The 27982-nt window shown below is 40.0% G+C and overlaps 1 protein-coding gene and 1 long non-coding RNA gene across 7 annotated transcripts; one reads left to right on the forward strand and one right to left on the reverse strand.

Annotated features, from left to right (window-relative positions):
• Positions 1-228: 228 nt before the first annotated feature.
• Positions 229-1972, reverse strand: LOC134476863 (uncharacterized). Its single transcript, XR_010048645.1, has 3 exons — positions 1724-1972; positions 759-829; positions 229-412 (listed from the first exon to the last, which is right to left on the reverse strand). It is a non-coding gene; the product is annotated as an uncharacterized LOC134476863 (long non-coding RNA).
• Positions 1911-27982, forward strand: Prpf3 (pre-mRNA processing factor 3). 6 transcript variants are annotated; one of them, XR_010048622.1, is made up of 17 exons: positions 1911-2044; positions 6360-6547; positions 7637-7767; positions 9758-9904; positions 12897-12980; positions 13142-13362; positions 14235-14541; positions 15232-15398; positions 15979-16058; positions 18624-18767; positions 20050-20149; positions 20317-20430; positions 22187-22305; positions 22586-22669; positions 22884-22971; positions 25636-25697; positions 27622-27695. XR_010048622.1 is itself a non-coding variant. In XM_063252686.1 (17 exons), the coding sequence occupies exons 3-17, from the start codon at positions 6403-6405 to the stop codon at positions 27766-27768; spliced, it is 2052 nt and encodes a 683-aa protein (XP_063108756.1). In that variant the 5' UTR covers positions 2028-2044; positions 3137-3237; positions 6360-6402; the 3' UTR covers positions 27769-27982. The 6 variants fall into 6 exon arrangements, 5 of the variants coding, with proteins under 5 accessions (XP_003478959.1, XP_063108763.1, XP_063108756.1 ...); XM_063252686.1 differs by lacking the exon at positions 22884-22971 and adding an exon at positions 3137-3237 and having other exon boundaries at positions 2028-2044; positions 27622-27982; XM_013143041.3 differs by lacking the exons at positions 1911-2044; positions 22884-22971 and adding exons at positions 2296-2799; positions 3137-3237 and having other exon boundaries at positions 27622-27982.

Consider the following 27982-nt stretch of genomic DNA (forward strand, 5'->3'; position numbering starts at 1 on the left):
TCGGGTAATTTGGCATCACTGTTACACATTTGGCATGGAGAGCACACAGGTTGGTATGTTCAACCAGGCTAATCAGAAAAGCCTTATTTGTCTCCTGCAAAGCACCAACAGCTGTGCTCTGGAAGCGCATATCTGTTTGAAGTCCTGATTTCTCCCACCAGATGCTGGAAAAGGAGTTTGAGAATCAGAAGTTCATTGAACTTTATTTAATTTCACTGAGAGCCACAGTCTCAGGGTTGTGACAGTGATGTTTCTTCACCCCTCCAATAGAGGGTGTGCTCTTAAGAGCAGCTTTTGTAACTAGTTGTTTCCTGGGTGCTTTATCACTGGTGGATTGGAGTGCAGTTGGCTATGTAGGAGCCATGGTGGATAGGAACCTCCTTGCTACACCTCTTCTTCTTTGGACACAACTCTGTGAAAACAAGTAGCATTACTGGCATCAGAGACAACAGCCAAGGCCACAAACAAATTCTGGAGTAGGGTAGATCTTGTAGGAAACTTAACCTAGCAGATGGAAATCCTACTAGCTGTGTGTGTGTTTTCTTGGAAGTGCCTGGATGGACCCAAGGGCCTTAGTCCCCCCAGGCCTCCAGGGGCTAGTTTTGAATAGGGAAGTGATATTTCTGATGAAGTGACAAAATCATTGACTGCTCTGATGAGCCTAGACAAAAGGGGTCAAGGTGGAAACAAGAAAAACTACTAAGGCTACTAAAATAACACAAACTAATAATGAAGTAGTGAAGGAGGCAGGTGAGTACTGAGTTGAGTCGATGAAGCTTGTTGGTAGACTGGAGAGAAACAGAGTCCAGGATGAATCAAGGTCATTGCTCTGAAATAAGTGGATAAATGGATTCATCATTAATTGAGAGGAGACAAGGCATGGGAATTAGGGGATGTTAAGTTTGAGATACATATTATACACTTACATAGGGAACTGAATAGTTTATGCCATATTTTGTAGCCAGTTTTGCATTCTGCAAGTGCTCTACACTGGGCTATGCTCACAGCCACTTTACTCCCTCTTGTACTCACAGCAGCCATATGAGGTGGATTTTGGGGGGGGGGGAAGAGATGCTGTACTGAGGATTGAATGCAAAGAGTGTGGTCTCATCCCCAACCTTGCTGATATTTTTCTTTTGCTCTCATTATGTTGCCATGGCCAACCTGGCTCAGCCTCTTGAATGGCTGGGGTTACAGGCATATTCCATTGTGCCAGTGGATTTGTTTGTTCCATGTATCCTTAAAGGTGAGGTAACAGAGTTGAGGCAACTTGCCTATCATATAACTAATAAGTAGGAGACGAATACAAATCTAGGCAGTTCAATTTAAAGCCAGCAATTTTACCTAATAGCTAAGCAATATCATGTCTCATGTGCCTGGTACGAAGTAGTAGGTAGTGGGTAAGTATCTGTTCCTGAATGAATGAATGGACAAAATACATAGAGGGCTGCTTTCCTAAGAGTCCTCCTCTTGTCTTTTTCCTGGGTGATTTCCAGGATAGTTTTGTTGGGTTGCTTTTTGTTTTTGTACCAGGGATCAAACTCCGGACCGCACACTTGCAAGGCAGGCGCTTATGCCACTGAGCTAAATCCCCAGCTCTTGGTTTGTGTTAGTGAACACAACTAGGAGTATGTTACCAGAAAGGTCAAATACGCACGCCCCTGCGCGCGTATACACACAGTTCAGTTCCAGCAAAACGTTAACACCAGCTGGCCACACTTACTTTTCCCACGAGAAAAACTTCAAAGTGGCCCAACTCCTGCTGTAGGGGCCAATGACCACTGAGTTAGCTAGTTACCAGCTTTAGCTGGGGAAGGCCCACGACTTGCACCCGGAAGCTTTGGGCCTCCCACCAGGCCTGCGCGCTGCCACAGTAAGTGCCGACTGCGGCTGCGCAGTCGGCCGCCGGCTCCCCAGTCACGTGTCAAAGGCCCGCAGCGTGGCGGCGGCTGTGTCTGTAGCGACGGCGGGCCGTAGGGCAGGCCGAAGGTTTCCGGTTCCGGTGTAACGTTCGAGCTCCGTCTCAGGGGCTGAAGTTTGTGAGGTGAGTAGTGGCTGCGGCCAGGGAAAGTATCCTACGATCTCAGCGACGGGGTCCGGGTCTGAGGGCCGGGGAAATTCCTGGGCCAGAGAGTCGGGCGGGAAAGCGACTGAGGAAAGTGGTCGGGGCTGTAGAGCGGAGGCCGGAATGAAATTGCTGGGAGGAAAAGGGCGGGGGCGGGAGGGTGCGGGGTGGGGAGACAGCCCTGAGGTGAGGAGTTGGGGTGGAACAGAGTTGAGAGGACTTGACCAGATGGAAAGGCAGAGGGAGCAAAACTAGAAGAATGGGGGTTTCCGGGGAACACTGGGGTTCTGGCTAAGAAGAGTAAGGGATTCCTTCAGAAGATTGGGTTCTGCTGCCCGCTAGTTCAGAGAATGGACTCTGCGTTAATCTCCTCTCACATTTCTGCTACTGCCACTGCACAGTAATTGTTGAGCATTTGATGCCTGGCAAAGCAAGTTACTGTTGGAAACTTTCTTTCTTCATTGGCTATTAAGTTTGCACATTTTCATACCGGGGTTGGGTTGAATTTGAATACATTCATTAGCATAGCAGTTGGACGCACATTCCATCTGGTAATATTGGTACTTCATTTATTATTATTATTGTTGTCTTTTTGAGACAGGGTCTTGCTAAGTAGTTCAGGCTGGCTGCGGGCTCACATAGTAGTCCACGCGGGTCTCGAACTTGCAAACGATTCTCCTGCCACAGCCTCCTAAGTGCTGGGATTACTGGAGTGCACCACCATGCCCAGCTTGGTACTTCATTTATTGATTGGGTTTTCAATCAATGATTGGTACTTTCATTTATTGATTGGGTTCCTTATACTTTCTCGCTTATGGTGCAATTCTAGTGGAATGCAAACTCCATTAAGATAAAGATTCTTGTCCGATTTGTTTACTGCTGTATGCATTCTCAGCACTCACTGTACTGATGCTTAGTAGTTAATATTTATTGAGTTGACTATTATGTAGATATGCCAATAGCCCTCAACGTGCAAGATGAGTAAATCGAGGCTCAGAGGAATTAATTTGCCTAAAACTTGTTAATGATGGGATCCAGTGACCTCACTTTTGTTTTGTTTTGTTTTTTAAGGTAGTAAAATACAACAGAACAAGACAGAATAAAGCCAACTGAGACAGTGTAGTGAAATCGGTACAGAAGTTCACAGCAGGTTACCGGGATAGCAGTAATAGGTATCACAGTATATCTTGTTATCTTCTCAATATTTGTTCTTTCGATCATGTATATCAAAATAAAATGAAATACAGAACATTATAGAACTCGTCAAAACAGAATATTGAATAGAGCAGTACCATAAATCAGAATAAAGCAAAACAGTCATAAAAATATTTGCCTTCAAAGAGATGGTAGAAGGAAATCCCCCTTATTTGCCATGGTCCCAAGAGATGCTCAGATGTCTGGTTCCCATTTGCTAACTGTGGAGGGGTGCAGGGGAAGTGGGGTAGGGGAAGTGGGAAGATTGACTCTCAGCCCATGCACCAGTAGGTTCACTGTTGCTTAGCAGGGAGGCAGGCTGGTTGCTTGGTTTGCCAGCGTCCTAAGTTCCAACATGGTGCGGATCTCAGGAGATGGCTGGTGGTTCTCCCCCTGGAGGGGCCGCAGCCTGCCGCACCACAGCTGCTTACCAGCCAGGGGAGCTGCTTGCTTGGTTTCCCAGCACCCTAAGTTCCAACGTGGTGTGGATCTCAGGAGACACTGGTTGGTGGTTCTCCCCCTGGAGGGGCCACAGCCTGGAGTGACCTCACTGTTAAGTGAGCTCTTTTCTTTATTCCCTTGATTGCCCAGATGTGCTTCTGTATCCTTTGAGTTATTTGTATATGCTTCTTTTGAACAATGTACATTTGCTATGTAAATATCTCATGATAGTGTAATAGAAGCACCATAGAATTATTTATATAACTTAAGTTGTTTTGTTTTGTGACAGGGTCTCACTATGTAATTCAAGCTGGCCTTAAACTCACTATGTACTCCAGGCTGGCCTCAAACTCACAGTAATCTGCTTGCTTCAGCATCCTGAGTGCTAGGATTACAGCCATGCGCCACTACACCTGCCCTTTCATGTAATTTATTGCTTAGGCACAAACTCTTTGAATCTTGGGTTCCTGGGGGGAAATTTGTATATATGAGTGAAGCAGACCTTATAGAGGTAAACCTGTCAAGAATGTAGAAGTTAGCTGGGTGTGGTGATGCACATTTGTAATCCCAGGAGGCTGAGCCAGGAAGATCACCATGAGTTTGAGGCCAGCCTGAATTATAGAGTGAGATCTTGTTTTAAAAAAAAGAAAATTAATCAGACTAGCTTTTAGAAGAAGGGCTATCTTTAAACATCTTGAAAGATTAATTCCCAGATCATATTGTGATGAGTGACTGTCCTAATAGGTTATCTTGGAAGTTGAAGTTAGTGCAGTTTATTGACTGTTGCAAAGTATAGTTAATAAATAAATAAAATCTTCTCAGTGCTCTGCCAGCTATTTGAAGATTTAGGGAGATCATATGTAAATGTGAGTAACACTGAAATTTTATACTAACTTGCATTCAAAAATAAAGTTCTGTCATGGCTTCCCATTTATGATACTGTTTCTGTGCTGAGCTAAGAAACTAGAAGAATAAAGGTAAAAAGATGTTGGGGACTACAAATTCAGAGTGACTGGTTTTGTATATTTCCCTGTGGGATGAAAGGAAGAAGTGGGATTGTTGGTATCACCCATCTGGGGTTTTCCATGGGCTCTTTCAAGCATAAGATCATCTACGCCTACTTAAATCGTCTCAGGATTATACTCAGGTCAGGATACTTCAAACATAAGATTATCTACCCCCTCTGGAGTCAGAGTCTTTTTAGATAAATTGTAATTCTTTGCTACCCTCGTCTATCACTGTATAGACCAAATAAATAGTGGCTGTTTTGGGAGTGAAAAAGATTGGGGGCTGGGGATTTAGCTCAGTGGCATAAGCACCTGCCTTGCAAGCAGGCAGTCATGAGTTCAATCCCTGGTACCGATAAAAATGAAAAAGACCAAAAAAAAAAAAAAAAAAAAAAAAAAAGATTGGATCCAGAGACACTGACTTCCCAGCCATTTTTTGTTAAACAATACGGTACTTGTTTCTGTTTTTTATTTTTCTCACTGCACTCCTGATATTGACATTTGGGACTCTTGGCCAGGTTCCTGATAAAAAAAGAGAATCCAAAATGGAGGTAATCTTGAAAGCTGAGGGATTACTCTTTTCAAGTCAGCTGACAAACTATAGAGAATGATACAGGATTATCTGTGTATAGAATTTCCACTGGTATGAACATTCTTATGGATTATGAGATTTTTATACCTGATAACTGACCTGCATAAACCTTCCTTATTTGTATTCTTTAGAAGAGAAACCCAGGGTCAGGACTCGGTTAGGGAATACCTGCTTGGAAGCAGGAAGAAAAGAAGGGCTTTCCTTTGGATGATCTTGATTTCTTCAGTTTTTGAAGTTAAACCCAGAGCCTTGCAAGAACTCTACTATTGAGCTCCAGCCCCAGCATTTTATTTTATTTTGTTTTATCTTATGATAGAGTCTGACGTAAGTTTGCGGACTGGCCTTAAAATTGTGATTCTTTTGCATTAGTCTCCCAAGTAGCTGGCATTACAGGCATATATCACCATGTCCAGCTTGGATGGACTTTTTATCTCATTTTAATATAAGGTTTTTCGGGGCTGGGGATTTAGCTCAGCGGCATAAGCGCCTGCCTTGCAAGCAGGCAGTCGTGAGTTTGACCCTAGTACTGATAAAAATGAAAAAGACAAAAAAAAAAAAAAAAGATTATAATGTTTTTCAGGATCAAAAAGGAAGCTACAACTCATTTCTCAGACTACGTTATTCTCAAAGATTGTTTTCCCACAGATGTCATTGATTGGTGCTTACTGAGTTAGAGTTAAAAAGTAAATGAAGGGAGGCTGGGGATTAAGCTCAGCAGCATAAGCGCCTACTTGACAAGTGCAAGGTCGTGAGTTCAATCCCTGGTTCCACCAAAAAAAAAAGTAAATGAAGGGTGGGGGGGTTTTTAGCTCAGCAGCATGTCTTGCAAGTGTGTGGTCATGAGTTCAATCCTGCTACCAAAAAAAAAAAGTAAATGGAATTTCTTTTGCTTTGAAGTATAGTTCTCAGGGAAAGTATTTTCCCTTCAAATGAAGTAGAGGAACTTGTATAGGCATTGAGAATAGAGGTAGGATAGGCACTCTGACATACTAAGTATTGTCCTGGATTTTAAAAAATTTCTCCTGTTTTCTACTTTAACTCTTTCCTGGTCTCTTTTTAGGTGTAGAGTCCTATTTAAGCTGTCATTCTCCTTTTCTGGGATAATGGCGCTGTCCAAGAGGGAGCTGGATGAGCTGAAACCATGGATAGAGAAGACAGTGAAGAGAGTACTGGGTTTCTCAGAGCCCACAGTGGTCACAGCAGCATTGAACTGTGTGGGGAAAGGGATGGACAAGAAAAAGGCAGCTGGTATGTATAGCTCTTTTGACATAACTTAGAGGATCATCTCAAATACTGCTTTTTTTTTTTTTTTTTTTTTTTTTTTTGTCCTTTTGAGGCCAGGTTTCGCCATCTGGTTGCGGCTGGCCTTTGGCTCACTTTGTAACCCGGGCTGGTCTCAAACTTGCAACAATCCTCCTGCCTCAGCCTCTTGAGTGCTGGAATTACAGGTGCACCACCATGCCCAGCCACAAATACTGCTTTGAACATTCCTAAATTCTCCTTTTTTAGGAGCACCTAATGAAGGGCCCATGTTGGGTCTGGGGATTTAGCTCAGCAGCATAAACACCAAGTGCAAGGTTTTGAGTTTGATCCCCAGTACTGGAAAAAAGCAAAAAAGAAAAGAAGGTCCCATGTTTTATTTTTTCTTGCATTATCGTGGAAATAAGTTAAATAATTAACCTTTCTCCTATTGCTTACTTTTTGTATTACTTGTGGAATATTTTGAATCTCAAACTGACTTTCTGATGACCATACTGAGTCACTAAGTTAGACTCAGGAAATATGCTAAAGTCAGAGATACATATTCAGATACACTTTGACATTTCAGCATAAGGAATACATTTAAAAACTTTGAGAAAGCTGGACAGGATAACACATACCTGTAATCACAGCACTTGGGAGGTTGAGGCAGAAGGGTCAATGCAAGTTCAAGGACAGCCTGTGATACAAAGTGAGTCTAGACCAGCATGAACCTCATAGTGAAACCCTGTCTTAAAAAGACGAAAAACAAAAAAAGTTTATGAAGATAGGTTTTGCTAATATTGTACTAGTCTACAGCTTGCTACTTGGGAAAATTTTGAGTGGGTTATTCATTTTAAACTGATGCTAAAGTTATAACAGGTTGTGCTGAGTATGCTACTGCTTATTCAGAAGCAAAAACAACTATTTTTACTCACAGTAGGGTCATTTAATGTAACAAAATCTGTGCTACAAAGAATTTTTAAAAACTTTACTCTTTTCTGTGAATTAAATTTCAATGCTAATGTATATTACATTTCTAGTACTGGAATCTGTACTCTAACCTTTTCAATCTTACCATCTCCTTTTTCATATCAGACCATCTAAAACCTTTTCTTGATGAGTCTACACTCCGATTTGTGGATAAACTGTTTGAAGCTGTAGAGGAAGGCCGAAGCTCCAGACATTCCAAGTCTAGCAGTGATAGGAGCAGAAAACGAGAGCTAAAGGTAGGTTTTGGTTTACTATCTAATGAGCTCAGAAGTGTTTTGGATGACAAAGTTGTTGATCTTAATTGGCTTATACAGTTTATATCTGCCATTAAAATACCTACTGTTCAAGAGAGGTTCTTAGACTAAAATAGAGGAGGTGAATTTGTATTATCACCACCTTAGCATGATGCAATAAGTTCATTTAAAATATTTCGAGAATTAGTAGGTAGTAATAGGTAGCTTTGTCATGTTTTTCATAGTTAGGAGTTTTGGTTCTCATGTTTCTCCATGCCCTGCCCCCACTACTGTGTAAATATTGATTGCTCTAAGATTTGTATCTTTTGTTACCCAGTTGCTTCAGAATGTGATTCCATTGATTCCTTAATTGTAGATGTCACTGTTGCTTGTCAATAGGTTTCTCTGCACTGCACTTGTAGATAGGATACCTAAAAACAGTTATTATATACTCTTGAGCTTATGAATTTCTGTATAGCATATTGCACATCATCTGGACCCATGAGGTACAAAGTAACTAGCAGTACTCTTTCCCACTACACTTTATATTCTGTTTTACTGATTGGTTGTGATCTTTTTCAGTATTAGCAGTGTCAATTAGTTGATCTCTTTCTCATTTCATTCAAGTAGCCAGTTTCTCTCATCACATTTACCTCTATCTCTCTTTTTAAAAAAAAAAATCTATGGTTCATATCAAACCTTCCAAAGTGCTTTTTGGTACCTTGGTTACCCCATTGATTTCTAGAAACACAAAGAGTGGCTAAGCAATGACTGTTTGGCTTTTTGGAACCAGTAAAAATAGAAATTCTTGTGTCTTTTATTTTTAGAGCATTATAGGGTGATCAGAGGAATGAGACATAATCTTTCCCTTTAAAAAAATTGACATTTTAAAAAAGATGGAGGGTACAATAAAATATAGTCACAGATTTTGAAATCTGAATAGCTGTTCCATGTAAATTTTAGGGCAGTTATAAAATTTCAAACTTTTGCTGAGTTTTGTTACTTAAAGGAAGTAATCCATAGCTTACACGGATCTGTACATGAAGATTATATTAAGATAGGGTGTGCCACTGTGTAAGTTCTGAGACAATTCTATGAGTAAAGTGACTACAGTGGGTGGGATTAGTAAAACGGTTTCTCAAAGGAGGTATCTAGATAGCCATGGGATATGGGTCCCATTTTGGTCCATTCAGGTCCCCACTCCACACAATATATTATGGGAGAGTCCTTTTTCTTGAACTGTAGGAGTTCCAGGAAGCGCTCGCCCCTGGCCGAGGATATGTCCTTGCAAAACACGAGCCCTCCTAGTGAAGAGGGGATGTCACCCAAAGCCTACCACCGGTGTGTACATTTGCTTTTTCCCATTGTCCCTTCCAGTTGGCCACTCTTGATCCTGTTAAATTCACCTTGCAAGTTAGTCAGCCTATTTGAGTTTCCATTGGTAAGAATGAAGCATTATTGGGGAATACTGAGAAAGAGAAAGGCCCTGTCCTGGAAGAGCTTAGTTGGGAGAAACTACCACCACTGAAAGACCTAACACTCGGCAACCAGTATTAACAATGTAGTTTAAGCTCATATGAACCAAGCTCTTAATTGCTAAGAAGATGTGAAACAAAAGTTTGATTTGAGTTGTTAAGGTTATAATGAGGAAAACTTCCTGAGGAGGTGAGTTTTAGACAGAATTTGGAATAAGGGTTATGGAAAAGTTGAGGAAAAGCTTTACAAATGTAGGCAGTAGCACTTGCAAAGACCTTGAGATAGGAACATTTTAGAATATGAGTATATAGTTTGCTTGACAAGTAGAACAATGAAGTTAAGTGAAATGGTCCATTTGGTGGAGAGTCTAGAAGACCCTACTTCTGGCAAGTAGTTATTTGCAAGGTTGCATCCTATTCCCCTGGGAAAACCACAGAATACTGGTAGGGGCTAGAATAATTCTTCCCTTCTCCCTAAGGAAAGGGATACAACTTTTTTTCATCTTGGGTTCCCTTAGGAGGTGTTTGGTGATGACTCTGAAATTTCCAAGGAATCATCAGGAGTAAAGAAGCGACGAATACCCCGTTTTGAGGAGGTAGAAGAGGAGCCAGAGGTGATCCCTGGGCCTCCATCTGAGAGCCCAGGCATGCTGACTAAGCTCCAGGTTAGTTACTGGGGACTAGAAGCACAGTGATTTCATGAGATGAATTGAGAAGAACATGAGTCCATTCTTACCGTGATATTGATTTGAAATAGTGTTTAACATTTAGGGAAGTTTCTTGCTTTACATTTTAGCATTCCTTAATTTAACGAGGAGTATTCCAGTTAAGGATTATTGGAATTTTGTTTACTGAGTACCTACTTTGTGTCAAACAAAGTGTATTACATTTTTTACCTAATATCTACTTCATTGGGTCATTGGGAAAATGAACTGAAATGATCAGAATTCAGCTTGATACTGGATTACTGGCACATGCCTATATAGTAAGTCCCCAATTTATGAATGAGTTCTGTTCCAGGAGAGTCAGATTCTGTAAGTCTGACAGAGTGAGTATTATACACCTTTAACATAAATATACATTATAAAACACACACACTCAAAAATAGTGTAAATAAACTACTTTTACAGTTACCTTATGCTGATAAGGTAGAGACATGAGCTACTTCACAGTTTGTTCACATCTACATGTTTGTAATGTGAGATCTAATTTGTGCCTGTGCAAATTAGCAACTTTTTTTTATTTTAATTTTTTATATTTTGGTATTGGGAATCAAACTCACAACCTTGCACTTGCCAGACAGGCATTGTGCTGCTGAGCTATACCTCCAGCCTGAAAATTAGAAATTTGAATATTAATAAATCAGGGATTTACTGTAATGCCAGCTACTCAGGAGGCTGAGTCAGAAGGATAATAAATACTAGCCCCACATGGACAAATTAGAAGACCGTCTTAAAATAAAAAGGTGAGCGAGATGAGATGTAGCTCATTGTAAAGACTGGCTTCAATCCCCAGGATGGGCGGTGGCACACACCTGTAATCCCATTTTGAGAGATTGAGGCAGGGGGATTGCCTTAAGTTTGAGGCCAGCCTGGTCTGTGTTGAGTTCAAGGACAGTCTGAACTACATAGACCCTGTCTCAAAAAATACAAAAACACTGAGAAACTCATCTTGAATGCAGAAAAGAATTTTTCAGATGTGCAAAGAAGATATAACCAATTTATAAATAATTTCAAGTTGACTTCTATTTTAAGTATTTTGGGACTGGGGATTTAGTTCAGTGGTACAGCACCTGCCTGACAAGCATGAAGTCCTGAGTTAGATTCCCAGTACCTAACAAAAAATAATGTAACAAGTGTTTTTTAGATGGATAGTGCTGAATAATTTTGATACTACATAGGCAATAAATATTTCATTAACCACTTTTAAAAATTGGGGCCAGGTGCAATGCCACACACCTATAATCCCAACACTCTTGAGAGAGTGAGTCAGGAATATTACAAATTTGAGCTCAACCTGGGCACTTTAGCAGCATAGTCAAAATTAGAAAAAAAAGTGGAGGCTGAGAATGAAGCTCAGTGTGAAGATCTTCAGTTCAATCTCTAGTACTGGAAAAAATATTGAGGGAGGATAGAGTAGCTATATAAGTTTGAGGGAAGAATAGAATATATACTATTTTATATGGCTAGATGGATTTTATATATATGATATTCTTGGAAGAAAAGGAATTAAGGGTTTTTTTAATAGAGAATAAGGATGGAAGAATCCAATCCCCTTTTAATTTATTTAATTTATTTATTTTCTGAGACAGGGTCTCCCTATGTAATACAGGCTGGCCTTGAACTCACTTGTATAGCCCAGGCTGGCCTCAGACTCAAACTCATGGTGGTCTTCCTGTCTCAGCTTCCCAAGTGTTAGAATTACAAACATGTACCACCACACCTAGATCCCCTTTTTTAATTTAAAAACTTTTGAATAAACCAAGTGTGGAGGCACATGCCTGTAATCCCAGCAGTGAGAGGTTGTGGCTGGAGGATTGCAAGTTTGAGCCAAACCTGTGCAACTACTAAATTGTAACTCTATATGAAGGAAGGAAGGAACGGACTAGAGGTGGAGCTCAGGGTTAGATAATGAGTACCACAAAAAAGAAAACAGAAGACATTGAAAGGGAATAATTTGTATGAGTTTTGATGGGAGGTTTGAATGAATTATTTACATGTTCAAAATAGCCCTGTGGGAGGGTGGGGCAAAAAAAAAAAAAAAAAGAAAAAGAAAAACAAAATAGTCCTGTGAAGTAGGCCGTATGTATTATTTTCCTTCCTTTTTAGACATTGGGAGGCTTAGAGATTAAGTACCTACTCAACACAAGTAGGATGTAATAGAGGTAAAAATCATACTCAGAAAAACAGGGAAAGAGTTGAAAGGAGAAAAGAGCAATTGCGGAAGAAATAAGAATCAAGATGTATTTAGACAGAGGGCCCTGGGATATAGCTTGGTGGCACAGCACCTGCCTGGCAAGTACAAAGTTCTGAGTTCAACCCTTGATACAAAACAAAAAAAGAGGGGCTGGGGATTTAGCTCAGCGGCTTAAGTGCCTGCCTTGCAAGCAGGCAGTCGTGAGTTCGATCCCCGGTACCGATAAAAAGGAAAAAGACCAAAAAAAAAAAAAGATATATTTGTACAGGTACAAGTTCCCTATGATGAGTTGGGAATCATTATTTATATCAAAAGAATATCAGTAAAATTAATTTTATAAGAAAACAGTCATATTCAAGTTTGTCTGTGTCTTAAATCAGCAGCTGTGTTACTAACATACCAATCCTGTCTTGAAAAGAAAGTTGAGAGGGCTGGGGATTTAGCTCAGCGGCATAAGCGCCTGCCTTGCAAGCAGGCAGTCGTGAGTTTGATCCCTGGTACTGATAAAAAAAGAAAAAGCCAAAAAAAAAAAAAAAAAAAAAAAAAAAAGAAAAGAAAGTTGAAAGGTTCTAGTGCTCAGCTTTGTAGGCTTGTCTTTACTATATTTTTTAGTCTGTGTGCAGGAAGAGTATGTTGGAGTCATATGGGAAGTTTTAGGTTTCTAGACCTAAGAGCATTCTGCTTTAGCAACCTGGGTTGGAGAAATTAACACCTGTTCAATTTTTCCTACCTGGAAAATAGATTAAACAGATGATGGAAGCAGCAACCCGACAAATAGAAGAGAGGAAAAAACAGCTGAGCTTCATTAGCCCCCCAGCTCCTCAGGTACTGTGGTCACAATACTCTTTAGCATGTCTCTTGCCATTCATTCAAATGAGAGTTCAAAAGGTCCCTTCCACAGTCGTGTACCATAGTCTGCATGGGGTGTATGTGTTTGCATAGAGCTATCTGCCTATTTCAATCCCTTTGACTTCTTTATCTGACAGCCAAAGACTCCTTCTTCATCCCAGCCAGAGCGACTTCCAATAGGCAACACTATTCAGCCTTCCCAAGCTGCTACTTTTATGAATGATGCCATCGAAAAGGCAAGGAAAGCAGCTGAACTACAAGCCCGTATCCAGGCCCAACTGGCACTGAAGCCAGGCCTCATTGGCAATGCCAATATGGTAGGCCTAGCTAATCTCCATGCAATGGGCATTGCTCCCCCGTAAGTATAGATTCATGCTATCTTTTGTCATATTTGAAGCTTGAGAAGTAATAAGTATCTTTGAATGTTACTGATTCTGTTTTTTCAGAGCATCAAAAGTATCTCTTAGTTTCATATTTTATGTGATCTATAAATGCTAATTGAATTTCTTGGCTTCCTTATTTTAGAGTTTATCTGTTTATGATTGATGGACCTGAGAGTACCATTATTTATCTAATATTGGCCCTGGCAATAGAACCAGTCCCTGAATTTTTAATCCCGGGCTTTACCCATTAAACATTTGAGTAAGAACATATCTAAAGGGGGTGGGATTTAGCTCCGCGGCATAAGTGCCTGCCTTGCAAGTGCGCAGTTGTGAGTTCGATCCCCGGTACCAAAAAAATAAAATAAAATAAAAGAACATATCTAAGGATACTGTACAACTGGACAAAAATATTAGCTTTAGTGTTTCTGATTGGTCTGGCATATGACTGACTCAAATTTAAGACTAGAAGGTGAGTGTATTGCTCAATGATAGAGTGCTTGCCTAGAATTATGCAGCCCTCGATGAGATGTCCAGCACTGCAAAAGAAAGGAAATAAAACAAAAACAAACAAATGACAACCACAACAAAAAAAAACAGGAATAAAAACTGACAGAATTTTTTTTTTTTTTTTGTCTTTTTCGTTTTTATCGGTACCGGGGATCGAACTCATGACCGCCTGCTTGCAAGGCAGGTGCTTATGCCGCTGAGCTAAATCCCCAGCCCCAAAACTGACAGAATTTAAAAATCTCTTCAGTATAGTTTAAAAATTTATTTCATTTTTTTTTTCTAGTTGTTTTCTTGCGTTATTGTTCCTTGTAGAAATTCTTTTTTGTGGTCTATTTTTCAGGAAAGTAGAACTAAAAGATCAAACGAAACCTACACCCCTGATCCTAGATGAGCAAGGTCGTACTGTAGATGCAACAGGCAAGGAGATTGAGCTGACACATCGCATGCCTACACTGAAGGCTAATATTCGTGCTGTGAAAAGGGAACAGTTCAAGCAGCAGCTCAAAGAAAAGCCATCAGAAGACATGGAGTCCAATACTTTTTTTGATCCCCGTGTCTCGATTGCCCCTTCACAGCGCCAGAGACGCACTTTTAAATTTCATGACAAGGGTAAATTTGAGAAGATTGCTCAACGATTACGGACAAAGGTACCTGACTTAGAATATAACCCAGAATTTAGAAGACATTAGGAGGCTGACAGACAGGAAAGTACTATGAATTTAGTTCTATTTTGGGGAGTTAGCTAAACAGAAATTCAAAGCAGGTATTTTTAAACACTATATTTATTCCTGAAATACTTGATTTTTGCTGATTTCTCTTCCTAATTGAATTTGAAATTTTTCACCTACACTGACAGTGGAGAGAAACAATTTATAACTTTTTGAGTGACTAAGAAAAACTAGCCTGGTGTTATTTGCTGCCATCTACGCACCTGGATAGTTGACTTGATTGTATATATACAGTTTGTTTTGCCTTCTTTTTTTTTTTTTTTTTTTTGTCTTTTTCGTTTTTTCGGTACCAGGGATCGAACTCATGACTGCCTGCTTACAAGGCAGGCGCTTATGCCGCTGAGCTAAATCCCCAGCCCTTTGCCTTCTTTTTGTTCTTCCAAAGTAGGATTTCATTGAATTTTATTTCTGCATATCTGCTATAGGCAGACACAGGGTAAAGTGGAAGTGATAGGGGTGAGATGTATGTAAGTAAAGGATAAAATAAAGCAGAATGCCTCTTTTTTCCTAAACTTTCATCAATTGAACTTATATTACATGTAAAGTTCAATAAGAGGTATTATAAAATTTGGGGTTCTACCAATTAGGTATCTCTTGGTTTGTCTTTAGGCTCAACTGGAGAAGCTGCAGGCAGAGATTTCACAGGCCGCTCGAAAAACAGGCATTCATGCTTCAACTAGGCTTGCTCTCATTGCTCCTAAGAAAGAGCTTAAGGAAGGAGATATTCCAGAAATTGAGTGGTGGGACTCTTACATCATACCCAATGGCTTTGATCTGTGAGTTTGTTAGTTAATATGCTTTGAATGTGGCTATATTTGTTTCATTTGTATGGTTATGTTAGTACTGAGAGTTGAAGCTAGGGCCTTTACACTGATCTACATCCATGGCCCTTTTGTAGTTTTTATTTTGAGACAGGGTCACATTAAATCACTAAGTTACCTAGGCTGGGCTTGAATTTGCAGTTCTCCTGAGTTCCTGAGTTTATCAGCCTTCCTGAGTTCTGGAGTCACAGGCATCTGCCAACATATTTAGTAGTCTTAGCTTTCTCTTACCCTTCCTTTTTCAACTACCATCCCTAGGTCTTAATTCTACTAATAAAAGGATAAAATGATGAAATATGCCATCTGTCAATGGTGTTAGGTTAGAAAAAAAATTGGATTACTGATGTGGAGAATGCATGCAGCTTTAGTGGGACACAGTTTTCTCACCCTAAAAATGATATTAAAGATAAGTAACTGCTAAAAACATTAAAACACATTATAGAGAATGGTTGGGATTTTCTGCGAGTTCTCTGTTGGCATCATTTCTACCCACATAGCCCACATATCCTGTTGTTTCTCCTTCCTCCAATTTTAGTACAGAGGAAAATCCTAAAAGAGAAGATTATTTCGGAATCACAAATCTTGTCGAACATCCAGCTCAGCTCAATCCTCCAGGTAATGTACAGATTACTCAAGGCTTTAGATAGTTAGAATTTTTCTTTCTTTCTTTTTTTCTTTTTCTTTTTTTTTTTTTTCTTTTTTTTTTTGGTGCTGTGGAATCAAACCCAGGGCCTTGTACATGTAAGGCAAGAGTTCTACCACTGAGCCACATCCCCAGTCTGACAATTAGAACTTATCCAATAGAACTTAACTACAGCTACAGTCTTGCACATCTCATAATACCTGGTCATCTTTGATCTTTGTCTGCAGTGTTTTCCATGTTTTTTTGTTGTTGTTGTTTTGTTTTGTGGTAATACTAGGGATTGAACCCAGGGGTTCACACATGCCAAGCAAGTACTTTACCACTGAGACATACTGCCAGCTCTTTTAAATTTATTTTTTCCTGTACTAGGGATTGAACCTAGAGCTCTCACACTGAGCTACATCTCCAGCCATTTTATTTTGAGGCAGGGCCTCACCAAGTCTCTAAATTGCACAGGCTAAAAAAATTTGCAACTCTCTGGACTCAGCTTCTCAGAGTGTTGAGAATACAGGTATGTATTACCTTGCCTGGCTTTTCTTTTCTCTTTTGTATTTTGCAGCAAAAGTCTATATGGGTTCAGTCAAAAAAGAGGTTTTGTTTTATTTATTTATTTATTTAGTCTTTGAGACAGGGTTTGCTATGCAGTTCACTGTGCTCTTAAACTAGCTTTGTAGCCTAGCTGGCCTTGAACTTCTAGCAGTTCTCTTGCCTCAGCCTCATGTGTGCTGGGATTACAGATGTGTGCCATCATACCTGACTGAAAAAGAGGTTTTAGTTGTGGCTGTACTTTCAACCAGTTGAATGCTTCCAGGAAGTCATTTAGAATTTGAGAGTTTCTTCATATGTAGAGTTGCTTAACTCTGATATGTCTTCTTCAAGAGTTACGTAGATCAAGCCAAGAATGGTGGTGCATATCTGTAATCCCAGCAATCAGGGAGGACGAGGCAGGAAGATTACAGGTTCTAGTCTAGCTTCAGCAGTTTAGTAAGATCCTGTGTCAAAAATGTAAAAGGCCTGGGGATGTAGCTCAATGCAAGGCACCTGGATTCAATCCTTAGTACCACTAAACAAAAGTTATGTCAGTCATGAATGTTTTAATCTCTTATACCAGATTTAGGATGAATAAGGAGAGATCATATCCTAATTGGTAAATTCATTTGACATTTTCTTTAGTAAGTTTAGAAAAATAATGACCTTGAAATACAGGTTAAACATTTATAATTGAAATGCCTGAGATCAGAGCATTTCAGGTTTCCTGGTTTTTCAGATTTTGAAACATTTGTGTAGACTTTGTAATGAAGCTCCCCACTTCTCCCTTTTTGGCGATACTAGGGAGAGAGTTTCTTTAATTCACTAAGTTGCCGAGGCTGGCCTCTAATTGCCAGTCCTCCTATCTCAGCCTCCCAGTGTGTACAAGAGTGGGCTACCACTCTTCTGCTGCCAGTTGAGAGTTACTAATCCAAAACCCCAAAATATGCTAGTTTATTTTTTTTTCTGAGAAAGGGTTTCATTATACAGTTCAGGCTAACCTTGACTCACTATGTATCCTAGCTAACCTTGAATTCTGAATGCCTCCTCCTGCCTCAGTCTTACACACATCTACCACCATGCCCAGCCCAAGTTTTGGACTTTGGACCATAATATCATTTGGATTTTCAAATTAGGGGCATTCAGTCTGTGACACAGTTGTAACAATACTGAATTTTACTTAACCGGGTACTACCTATCATCATTGTGATTTGAAGAATGAAAGGATTTTATTTTATTTTTGAGACAAGGTGTTACTCTGTAGTGCAGGCTGGCCTTGAACTCACTGTATAACCCAGGCTGGCCTCAAACTCAGGGCAATCCTCTTGCCCTCAGCCTCCCAAATGCTGGCTTGATTCACATAATTCACACTCTGGCTGGTTTTAATTATTAATTAAACCTCTTCTGCTTGTCGAGAATATTTTTCCCATTCCCTGGGACTCCAAAATTATAAACATTATTGTCTAGGCCAGTGATTTTTGAAGGTGTATTCCAGAGAAACATTTACATACAAAAGATAGGCTCTTAATAGGTTCCCCCAATCCTTTTAATGCTACACTACATTCTCACACAGAGCAACTAGAACGGGCCTAATTAGTTTTCTGCATTTGCTATATTTCATTTGATGAAAGAATTTAACTAGTTGAACAAAAATAACAATACCACTTAATGAATGCTTTTAAAAAGTGTAATCATATGACCCCTATTACAAGTTAAAAATAACAGCTATAAAAACCAAAAAAAAAAAAAAAAAAACAGCTGGATGTGGCACATAACTGTTGAGCACTTAGGAGGCTTTGGCAGGAAGATCACTTTGAGTTCAGAGCCAACCTGGGCTACAGAGTGACTTCAAGGCCAGCATGAACTGTATAGTGAAACTTTGTCTCAAAAGAGACCAAAGAGAAAAAAAAAAAAAAAATTCAGCTGCAGGTCTTTTAAATGTGATGCTGCTCACCTAAGTTTTTCCAATAGTCTTCCTCTTTTGAGATATTTGTTTCTCTTTATGACAGTTGACAATGACACACCAGTTACTCTGGGAGTTTATCTTACCAAGAAGGAACAGAAGAAACTTCGAAGGCAAACGCGGAGGGAAGCACAGAAGGAACTACAAGAGAAAGTCAGGCTGGGACTGATGCCTCCTCCAGAACCCAAAGGTACATGTCTTAGTTGGCCCTGCTACTAAAAAGATAGTAGCTTGCTTCCTTTAATAAATTCTAGAAGAACCTTAACATCTCTCTTCCAGTGTTTTCTGTTTCTTTTTCTTCTTTTTTTTATTTTTTGAGACAGATTCTCACTGTGCAATTCAGGCTGGCCTTGAACTCAGTTTGTAACCCAGGCTGGCCTTGAACTTGAAGCAATCCACTTGCCTCAGCCTCCCAAGTGTTGGGATTACAGGTGTGTGTCACCATACCCACCTATCTTTTCTGTTTCTCAGAATCATTCATGGGTTCTTCTTCCCTTAAATTCCTTGTTTGTTTTTTAGCTAGGGTCTCAGGCTTGCCTTGAACTCCAAATAGTTTTTCTTGCCTCAGCTTCCCAAGTGCTGAGATTGCAGGCATGCACCACCGCACCACACCTGCCCTGAATTCTATACTATCTTTTCTTTTTGTTTGTCCTTTTTTTTTTTTTTGCACTGGGAATCAAACTCTTGACCTTGTGCTTGGAGGCAGGCACTTATGCCACTAAGCTAAATCCCCAGCCCTTATCTTTTCTTATAAATAAAGACATATCAGCACTTTCACAGGCAGTCGCTTATGCTTAAACTAAATCCCTGGCCCCTTGGCTTATTTTTAAGTATTATTGATTACCTAAGATTTTGATTTTTCTGGAAAAATGCACTAGTTTTAAAATTCATGAAGATAGTAGTTGTAGTTTTAATTTTTTTAATCATTAAAATGAAACTACAGGGTTGAATAGTATACACCTGTACTCTCATCATTCAGAAGGCTGGTCAGGATGTTTGCAAGTTCACACCTACCTGAGGCACATAAGTGTGAAATCATGTTTTTTTTTAAGTCAGAAAAAAAAGAGTGGGAAGTACCAAAGAAATTAAGTTTCCTGTTATTCATAATATAAATACATGCCAGTTTTTCAGATTATGTGAGTTTCTACAAAAGCTGAGTTAGCTGGCTATGCTGGTGCATTCTTATAATCTTGGCACTAAGGAGGCTGAGGCAAGATGATTGCCTTGAGTTCAGTGCGAGCCTGGACTACATAGTGAGACTGTCTCAAAAAAAAAAAAGTTGAGTTCATCGGGTGGGATCTTGGAAATCACATCTAAGTATGGTCTAAAATATACTTTACTCTTCTCTGGAGGAAATAAGTATTGAGCAGAGATTTGAAATGCTAAACAATATCATTTGGGAGAGAAGAGATACCAGGTTACCCCCAGAGAAGTAATTTAGGAGATTGAGTACTATGTTCTTTCCGTTGCAGTGAGAATTTCGAATTTGATGCGAGTATTAGGAACAGAAGCTGTTCAAGATCCCACGAAGGTAGAAGCCCATGTCAGAGCTCAGATGGCTAAAAGACAGAAGTAAGTGCCATGGGATTGGGTGGAAACCCAGGACATGTGCCTTTTCCAACTGGGGGATCCATATTGGGAGAGGAGGGGAGAGTCCTCCGTTGCTCTCTCTTTCCCTTAGCCCTGCCTCTGATCTTCAATGCCTTTCTCACTTGTGGATGTCCTTCCTGTCACGACAGAGCTCATGAAGAGGCCAACGCTGCCCGAAAACTTACAGCAGAACAAAGAAAGGTCAAGAAAATTAAAAAGCTTAAAGAAGACATTTCACAGGGGGTACACATTTCTGTATATAGGTAGGTGTCCATACCAGGCCAGCCTTTCCCATAGACTTACTAAAATACTTCCCAAGTGCTTAAAGCAGAATCATCGTGGCCCAAACAGTGCTCAGCACTAGTCCTTATTCTTGCCTGGTGACCCTAGTGTGAATGGAGAGCAAGTGAGTTTTTATAATGGCAAAAATTAAAGAGTTATTTTTAGGGGCTGGGGATTTAGCTCAGCGCCATAAGCGCCTGCCTTGCAGCAGGCAGTCGTGAGTTCGATCCCTGGTACCGATAAAAAAAAAAAGAGTTATTTTTATGGTAAACTGATTTCTTTATCTCAAATCTTATTAAATACTATTTGAAATTGGGCGTAGTGTCACACACCTGTAATCCCAGCACTACAGAGGCTCAGGCAGGAGGATCATTGGCCAGTCCAAGACCTGCCTGGGCTTTCAAGTGAGCTCAAGGCCAGCCTGAACTACATAGTGAGACCCTATCTCAAAAAGACCAAAAAAAAAAAATCACAAAATAAAGAAATGAATAAACTTGTTCAAGCCTAGTAATCAAGGCTTTCTTGTCCATTGTGAAGTATAAAATGTCATCCTATTTCTCTGGAAAGCATTAAAAATTTCTTTCTTCAGTAAACAAGTCTTTATCCTAATGTGTTACAATAATCCTTTTTTTTTTTTTTTTTTTGCTCCAAAATGAATTTATACATTACAAATATTTTTGTCTTTTTTTTTTACTTTTCAGTCTTTGTGTTGTTTAATGGTTTTGTTTTGGGTTTTTTTTTTTTTTTTTTTTGTCTTTTTCAATTTTATCGGTACCAGGGATCGAACTCACGACCGCCTGCTTGCAAGGCAGGTGCTTATGCCGCTGAGCTAAATCCCCAGCCCCTATGGTTTTGTTTTTATTCTTTTAGATTAAATATGTGTATGTAGTCTGGGTTTTTTTTTTTTTTTGTCTTTTTCCTTTTTATCGGTACCGGGGATCGAACTCATGACTGCATGCTTGCAAGACAGGCGCTTATGCCGTTGAGCTAAATCCCCAGCCCCTTGTAGTCTGTTTTTAAATTGCTTATTTCTGTTAACTAGTTGTTTGTCATAAAAGTAGTATATAACTACAAAAGTAGCGAATGCTTATTAAAATTAAATATTTTAAAAGGGCTGGTGATATAGCTCAGTGGCACAGTGCCTGCCTGGCAAGCTTGAGGCCCTGAGTTCAGTTCCTTATAATGAAAAAGAAAAAAAATTCTAACACTGTAGAAGGACGTTTACCAAGAGTCCCATTCCTAGTGTTTGATATTTTAGGACACTATGGATAATTCCTAGTAATAGTTTTTCATCTTTCTAGAAAATTTTCATGCATACATAATAATGACATTATGGACTTCTAGGAAGCAAAGAATGTCTAGGTCCTTATCAGGAGCTGTGAGCTTATAAGTACTTTTAGATGATAGTGAATTCCTGTCTCATTCTTTGTAAATTTTGATTACCTACTTTTGACTTAAGATGTACTGCTACACTTTGAAGAAATAGGAAATAGATTTGTTTGCTCCACAGAGCCTTTGTGTGTGTGGGGGGGGGTGTTTAATTTTATCTGGTACTGGGGATCAAACACAGGTCCTTGACCTTGCCAGGCAGTTGCCTGTGCCTCTGAGCTATACCCCCAGGTAAGGCCTTTGTTTTTAAAGAGAAAACCATTTTAGATTCATCTGTTTAGTTGCCACTCTTTTCAGACAGTTACTGATACTAACATTGAAGACATAACTAAACTTTCCCTTCTCTAGAGTTCGAAATTTGAGCAACCCAGCCAAGAAGTTCAAGATTGAGGCCAATGCTGGGCAGCTGTACCTGACAGGGGTGGTGGTACTGCACAAGGATGTCAACGTGGTAGTAGTGGAAGGGGGTGAGTCTGAAGACGCTGAGGGAAACTAGCCCCCTCACTATAACCCTAAGCCTAGTGATTTGCATTGTGGAGAAAAGAGTAAAGTATATTTTAGACCATACTTAGATGCGATATAATGTTCTGGGGCTCTGTTTGTGTGTTTATTACAATAGGAGAATACAGATGTGATTCCTGGGATTGTTTCAACTAGCACACTACTGTCTGAGCATTAGATAAGCTCAGAGGTCCTTTCTACCCCAATGTCTTCCATACTTCTGGCAAAATTCTCCTCTGTTTCCAGGCCCCAAGGCCCAGAAGAAATTTAAGCGTCTTATGCTGCATCGGATAAAGTGGGATGAACAGACCTCTAACACGAAGGGAGATGGTGAATGGGGGTTAGAGGGGATGAAGTGGGAGGGCTGTGGGAGGTGGGGACAGTGCCTCTGTCATTCATTTTACTCCCTTCTTGTAACACTTCTGCTAACATGAGATAGAGTTTAGGAACTTTAGGAAGACCCAGTCAGACTGCAACCTGCTAGGTATTTATGTAGTATTACATGATCGTATGCATCAGTGTTAAAATTATTTTTCTGAGCCAGGCCTTGGTGAGCCATACCTGTAATCACAGCACTCGGGATGCTGAGGCAGGAGGATCACTGTGAGTTCGAGGGCAGCCTACACTACATAGTGAGTTCAAGCCCAACCTAAACTACATAATGAGTCCTTGTCTCAAAAAAATTATTTTTCACCTGGACACGTTGGCATACTCCTGTAATCCCAGCACTTGGAAGGCTAAGGCAGGAGAATCATTTGCAAGTTAGAGATCAGCCTGGGTTACAAAGTAAGCCCAAGGCCAGCCTAAACTGCTAGCAAGACCCTGTCTTAAAAAAGACAAAAACAAAATTTTTTTTTTTCTTTTCTGTTTTTTTTTTTTTGAGGAGTGGATGACAGAAATCTAACTAAGGGCCTCACAAAAATTATTTTTCCACTAGTTGGTTTCTTTGTCCTGGGTCTCAGTGCTAGTTACAGAGTATATTAATTTGTAGAAATTGAGTACACTAGCCGGGCATGATGGCTCATGCTTGTAATCCAGCACTCGGAAGGCTGAGGCAGGAGGATCGTTGCAAGTCAGAAATCAGCCTTGGCTACAAAGTGAGCTCAAAGCCAGCCTGAACTGCATAGTGTGAGACCCTGTCTCAAGACAAAAAAAAAAAAAAAAAATTGAGCACACTACATTTATATGTACAGTGTCTATATCATATTTGTTTAAAAATTTTTTTAAGGATTAAAGACAAAAAAGAATTTTCCATCAAAAAGCTTTTGGCTTTTTGGTTATGACTCCTGTAGAGTACTTCCTAGCATTGTGAAAGACTCTGGGTTTAATCCCTAGCACTACAAAAAGTTGTTTAGCTCGCGTGTGTGTGTGTGTGTGGGGGCGGTGTTAAGGATCAAACCCAGAGTTTCATGTTAGGTGAACACTCTACTATTGAACTATATCTCTAGTCCTTTTTTTTTTTTTTTTTTTTTTTTTTTGGTACTGAGGATCGAACTCATGACCTTGCACTTACCAGGCAAGCTCTTGAGCCACTAAACTAAATCCCCAGCCCCAGTCCTTTTTATTTTGAGACAAGATCTTTTTTTTCTCTCTTTTTTTTTTTTTTTTTAACTTTTTATCGGTACCAGAGATTGAACTCATGACCGCCTGCTTGCAAGGCAGAGGTGCTTATGCCGCTGAGCTAAATCCCCAGCTCCTTGAGACAAGATCTTGCTAGGTTGTCCAAGCTGAGCTTAAACTTGATAACTTCCAGCTTCAGCCTCTTGAGCTGTCATATATATATTTCACATTGTTCTGGCCATCATACTTTTATTGGTATTTATTATTCCTGTCTTTGAAGATTAGATTTGCATTTCACATCTGCAGAAAGCATTGCTTTTTCCTTGTAGATTTTTTTGTTTTTGAGGTAGGATCTTAATGTGTTGCCCAGGCTGATCTCCAACTCTTGGGTTCAAGAAGCCCTGCCTTAATCCATCAGCTGGGACTGTTGACACAGGCCTATAATTCTAATACCCAGAGGGCTAGCCAGGTGTGGTAGTGCAGACCTGTAATTCTAGCACTTAGGAGACTGAGGCAGGAGGATTGCTGAGAATTAATGGCCAACCTGGACTATGTAGCAAGATCCTATTTTTTTGTTTTTGTATCAGTGATCAAACTCATGACCTGGAGCTTGCCAGGCAGGTGCCACTGAGCTAAATCCCTGGCAAAATCCTGTTCCAAAAAATCTCCTCCCTCAAAATAGTAATTACTTGGGACTGTACAAATGTACCACTGTACCTGGCCAGGAGCCTTACTCTTTAAAAATGTAATTATCCTTTTGTCATACTTTTTGTTCTTGGGATACTTAACATACTTTTTTTTTTGTACTAGGAATGGAACTCACAACTTCATGCTTGCCAGGAAGGCACTTGTTCCTGTGCTGCTGAGCTAAACTAAACCCCCAGCCCTTAACATATATTTTGCCCTGTAATTAACCTATGCTTTCTTTCTTTCTTTTTTTCTTTTTTGGTACCAGGGATCAAACTCACCACCATGTGCTTGCAAAGCAGGCACTTAGGCTGCTGAGCTAAATCCCCAGCCCTATACTGTTTTGCAAGTGTAAAAACTTTTCTAGTAGGGTATGTGCCACCATGCTACTGTAATCCCAGCTACTTGGAAGGTTCAAGTAGAGGATCATATAGGCATATTGCAAGTTTAAGGGCCCTGTCTCAAAAGAAAAGATTGTAGCTCAGAGGAAGCTTGCTTGCCTAATGTGAATGAGGGTCTGAGTTCAATCCACAACAGCAAAGAAAAAAATTTTCTTTTTTTCCAGTTCACTCTCTCCTCCTCCATTAAGTTAAAAAGTTCTTGAAAATCCTCTTTTATTAGCATGTTAAGCCTGCCTCCCAAGGTGCTTAAGATAAAGTTTTTATTATTGACTACTTATCTTTTATTTCCCTATTCTCAGTATCTGGCATAGCTTCTGCCAGATAGTAGGTGCTCAGTAAATGTTTGTTAAATTTATGTTCCTGCCTATTTGGAGCTTCCAGTCTAACATTGGGACACTAAAGATTAACAGGGGAAAAAAAAAAAAAAAACCCACAATCCAACACATAGAAAAAGATAGTAATATTTATAAGAATTTGAAAGCCGGGGATTTAGCTCAGCGGCATAAGCGCCTGTCTTGTAAGCGCATGGTCGAGTTTGATCCCTGGTACCAAAAAAAAAAAAAATTTGGGTAGACTTGCTTACTGTTTGTTTAGAACCTAAATCTGTAGTCTTTTTGTCTTAAGATTTAGCTATATTATCTTTTCCAGATGATGAGGAATCTGATGAGGAAGCTGTGAAGAAAACTAACAAATGTGTACTAGTCTGGGAGGTAGGTGATACTTTGTAAAACACTAAAGTACAACTTTCATCACCTCTTGATTGCTTATATTATCCAAGCAGATCATTGAAATAGGAAAGTACTAAAGAATAAATAATTTCTAGAGTAATTTAGTGCCAAACATTTTTTAAAAGAGAAATTTCAAAGGTAATTTTGTCTTGAAATAAAAAATATGGGCTGAGAATGTAACTCAGTGATAATGCCTTGGATTTAATCTATAGTACCATGCAGAAAAAAATAAGTCCCTTCTTAATAAGAATTATTCATGCAGTCTTCTGTTTTATCCCAGACTTCTCAATTGATGCAAATTAGGTAATGTTATCCATTATATCTGGTTCTGTTTCCTATGTCCTCACTTGAATATTTACTGTCTTAGACCATCCAGGTCTTGCACATTCTCTCTCATTTATCTGAGAGGTCTCAGGAATTGTTTCTCAGCCTTAGAAACAACCCAAGTTGTCTCCCTTATAGGAGTCTGCTCCCTGAAAGCCTCTTAAAATGGCACTTTATGAGGGGCTGGGGATTTAGCTCAGCGGCATAAGCGCCTGCCTTGCAAGCAGGCAGTTGTGAGTTCGATCCCTGGTACCGATAAAAAGGAAAAAGACAAAAAAAAAAATGGCACTTTATGGGCTGGGTGTGGTTGTGCACCCCTGTAAACCCAGCACTCAGAGTCTGAGGTAGGAGGATCATTGCAAGTTCAAGACCAGCCTAGCCTACAAAGTGAACCCAAGGCCAGTCTGACCCACATAGCGAGACCCTGTCTCAAAAAGACCCCCCCAAAAAGGCACTTTGTAACTGCCATTACTGCCGTACCTCTGGTGAGAATGCTGTTTCACTCAGTACTGTATCTTTTTTTCTTAGCATTTTCTGTAGATTTCCTTCTGTTTTCTCTCCTACTATTGTCCTTTATCACTTGATGCTGCAGCCTCTAGCTTACATGCAGTTAGACTTAAATCTTTTTGGTTTTTTTTTTGTCTTTTTCTTTTTTTATCAGTACTGGGTATCGAACTCACGACCACACACTTGCAAGGCAGGCGCTTATGCCATTGAGCTAAATCCCCAGCCCCTAGACTTAAATCTTTTAAAAAGATTCTTTTTTGCCTCTCACTCCATCTTCTTTTTCCTTGAAAACCTAAATGTAGTTCTCAGGGCCTGGTGGGGGCCAAGTTCTTCTTATCCTGTCTCACATAGGTTTTCCTGATTTGCTGTCCTAATCAGGCATTAGAGCACAGAATTCCTCATCCTTTGCTTTGTAGTCAAAACACTAAAACTCTTAGGCATATGAATTTATGAAAATTCATGCGTCATCAGATACGGTGGCACGTGCCTGAAATCTCAGTACTCAGCAAACTAAGGCAAGAGAATTGCTGCAAGCTGGAAGCCAGCCTGAACTACATAGCAATATCCTGTCTCAAACAAAAAAATAGATGGGCTTGGTGGCACACACCTGTAATTCTAGCACTCTGGAGGCTGAGGCAGGAAGATAATCATGAGTTTGAGGCCAGCCTGGGCTACATAAGTTCAAGGCCTGCTTGAACTGCATAGCAAAACTGTGTCTTAAAAAAAAAAAAATAAAAAATTCGTGCATATGTATGAGGGACAGAAGTTATCATTGATTTCAACATAAAGTCATACTTGAGCTGGGCATGGTGGCATACTCTTGTAATCCAGTATTTGCAGGATTAGGGAGGAAGATTGCATTGAGTTCAAGGTCATCCTGGACTACCTAGTGGATTTAAGGCCAACCTGAACTGCATATTGAGACCTTGTTTCTGGTTTAGGTAAGAAATCATAGGGCTGGGAGTATAGCTCAGTGGAGAGTGTTTAGCATATATGAGTTCCTGGGTTTGGTTTCCAACACTGCAAATACAAAGAAAAAAAGAAATGTAAGTTGTTTTCATTATTTGTTTCTTAGGGTACAGCCAAAGACCGGAGCTTTGGAGAGATGAAGTTTAAACAGTGCCCTACAGAGAACATGGCTCGTGAGCATTTCAAAAAGCATGGGGCTGAACACTACTGGGACCTCGCACTGAGTGAATCTGTGTTGGAGTCCACTGACTGAGACAGACTACTGCAAGCCCTTGCCTCTCCCCTTTACTTCTCTCGTCGGTCCTCTCCCTACTGTACTTTACAATCCACTTGAACTCATGTGTAATCTCAGACCTGTGCCAAGCAGATGTTGGGACAAAGGGAGAAAACCTTGCTCTCACCCCCAGTCAGCTTGGTGCTTTCCTTTATTCCCCTATGTGCATATGATTAAAGAGTTATTTTTAAGA

Source organism: Cavia porcellus, unplaced genomic scaffold (assembly GCF_034190915.1).
Source record: "Cavia porcellus strain 051 isolate PalLab524CR breed Dunkin Hartley unplaced genomic scaffold, mCavPor4.1 scaffold_1, whole genome shotgun sequence".
Lineage (NCBI taxonomy): Eukaryota > Metazoa > Chordata > Mammalia > Rodentia > Caviidae > Cavia > Cavia porcellus.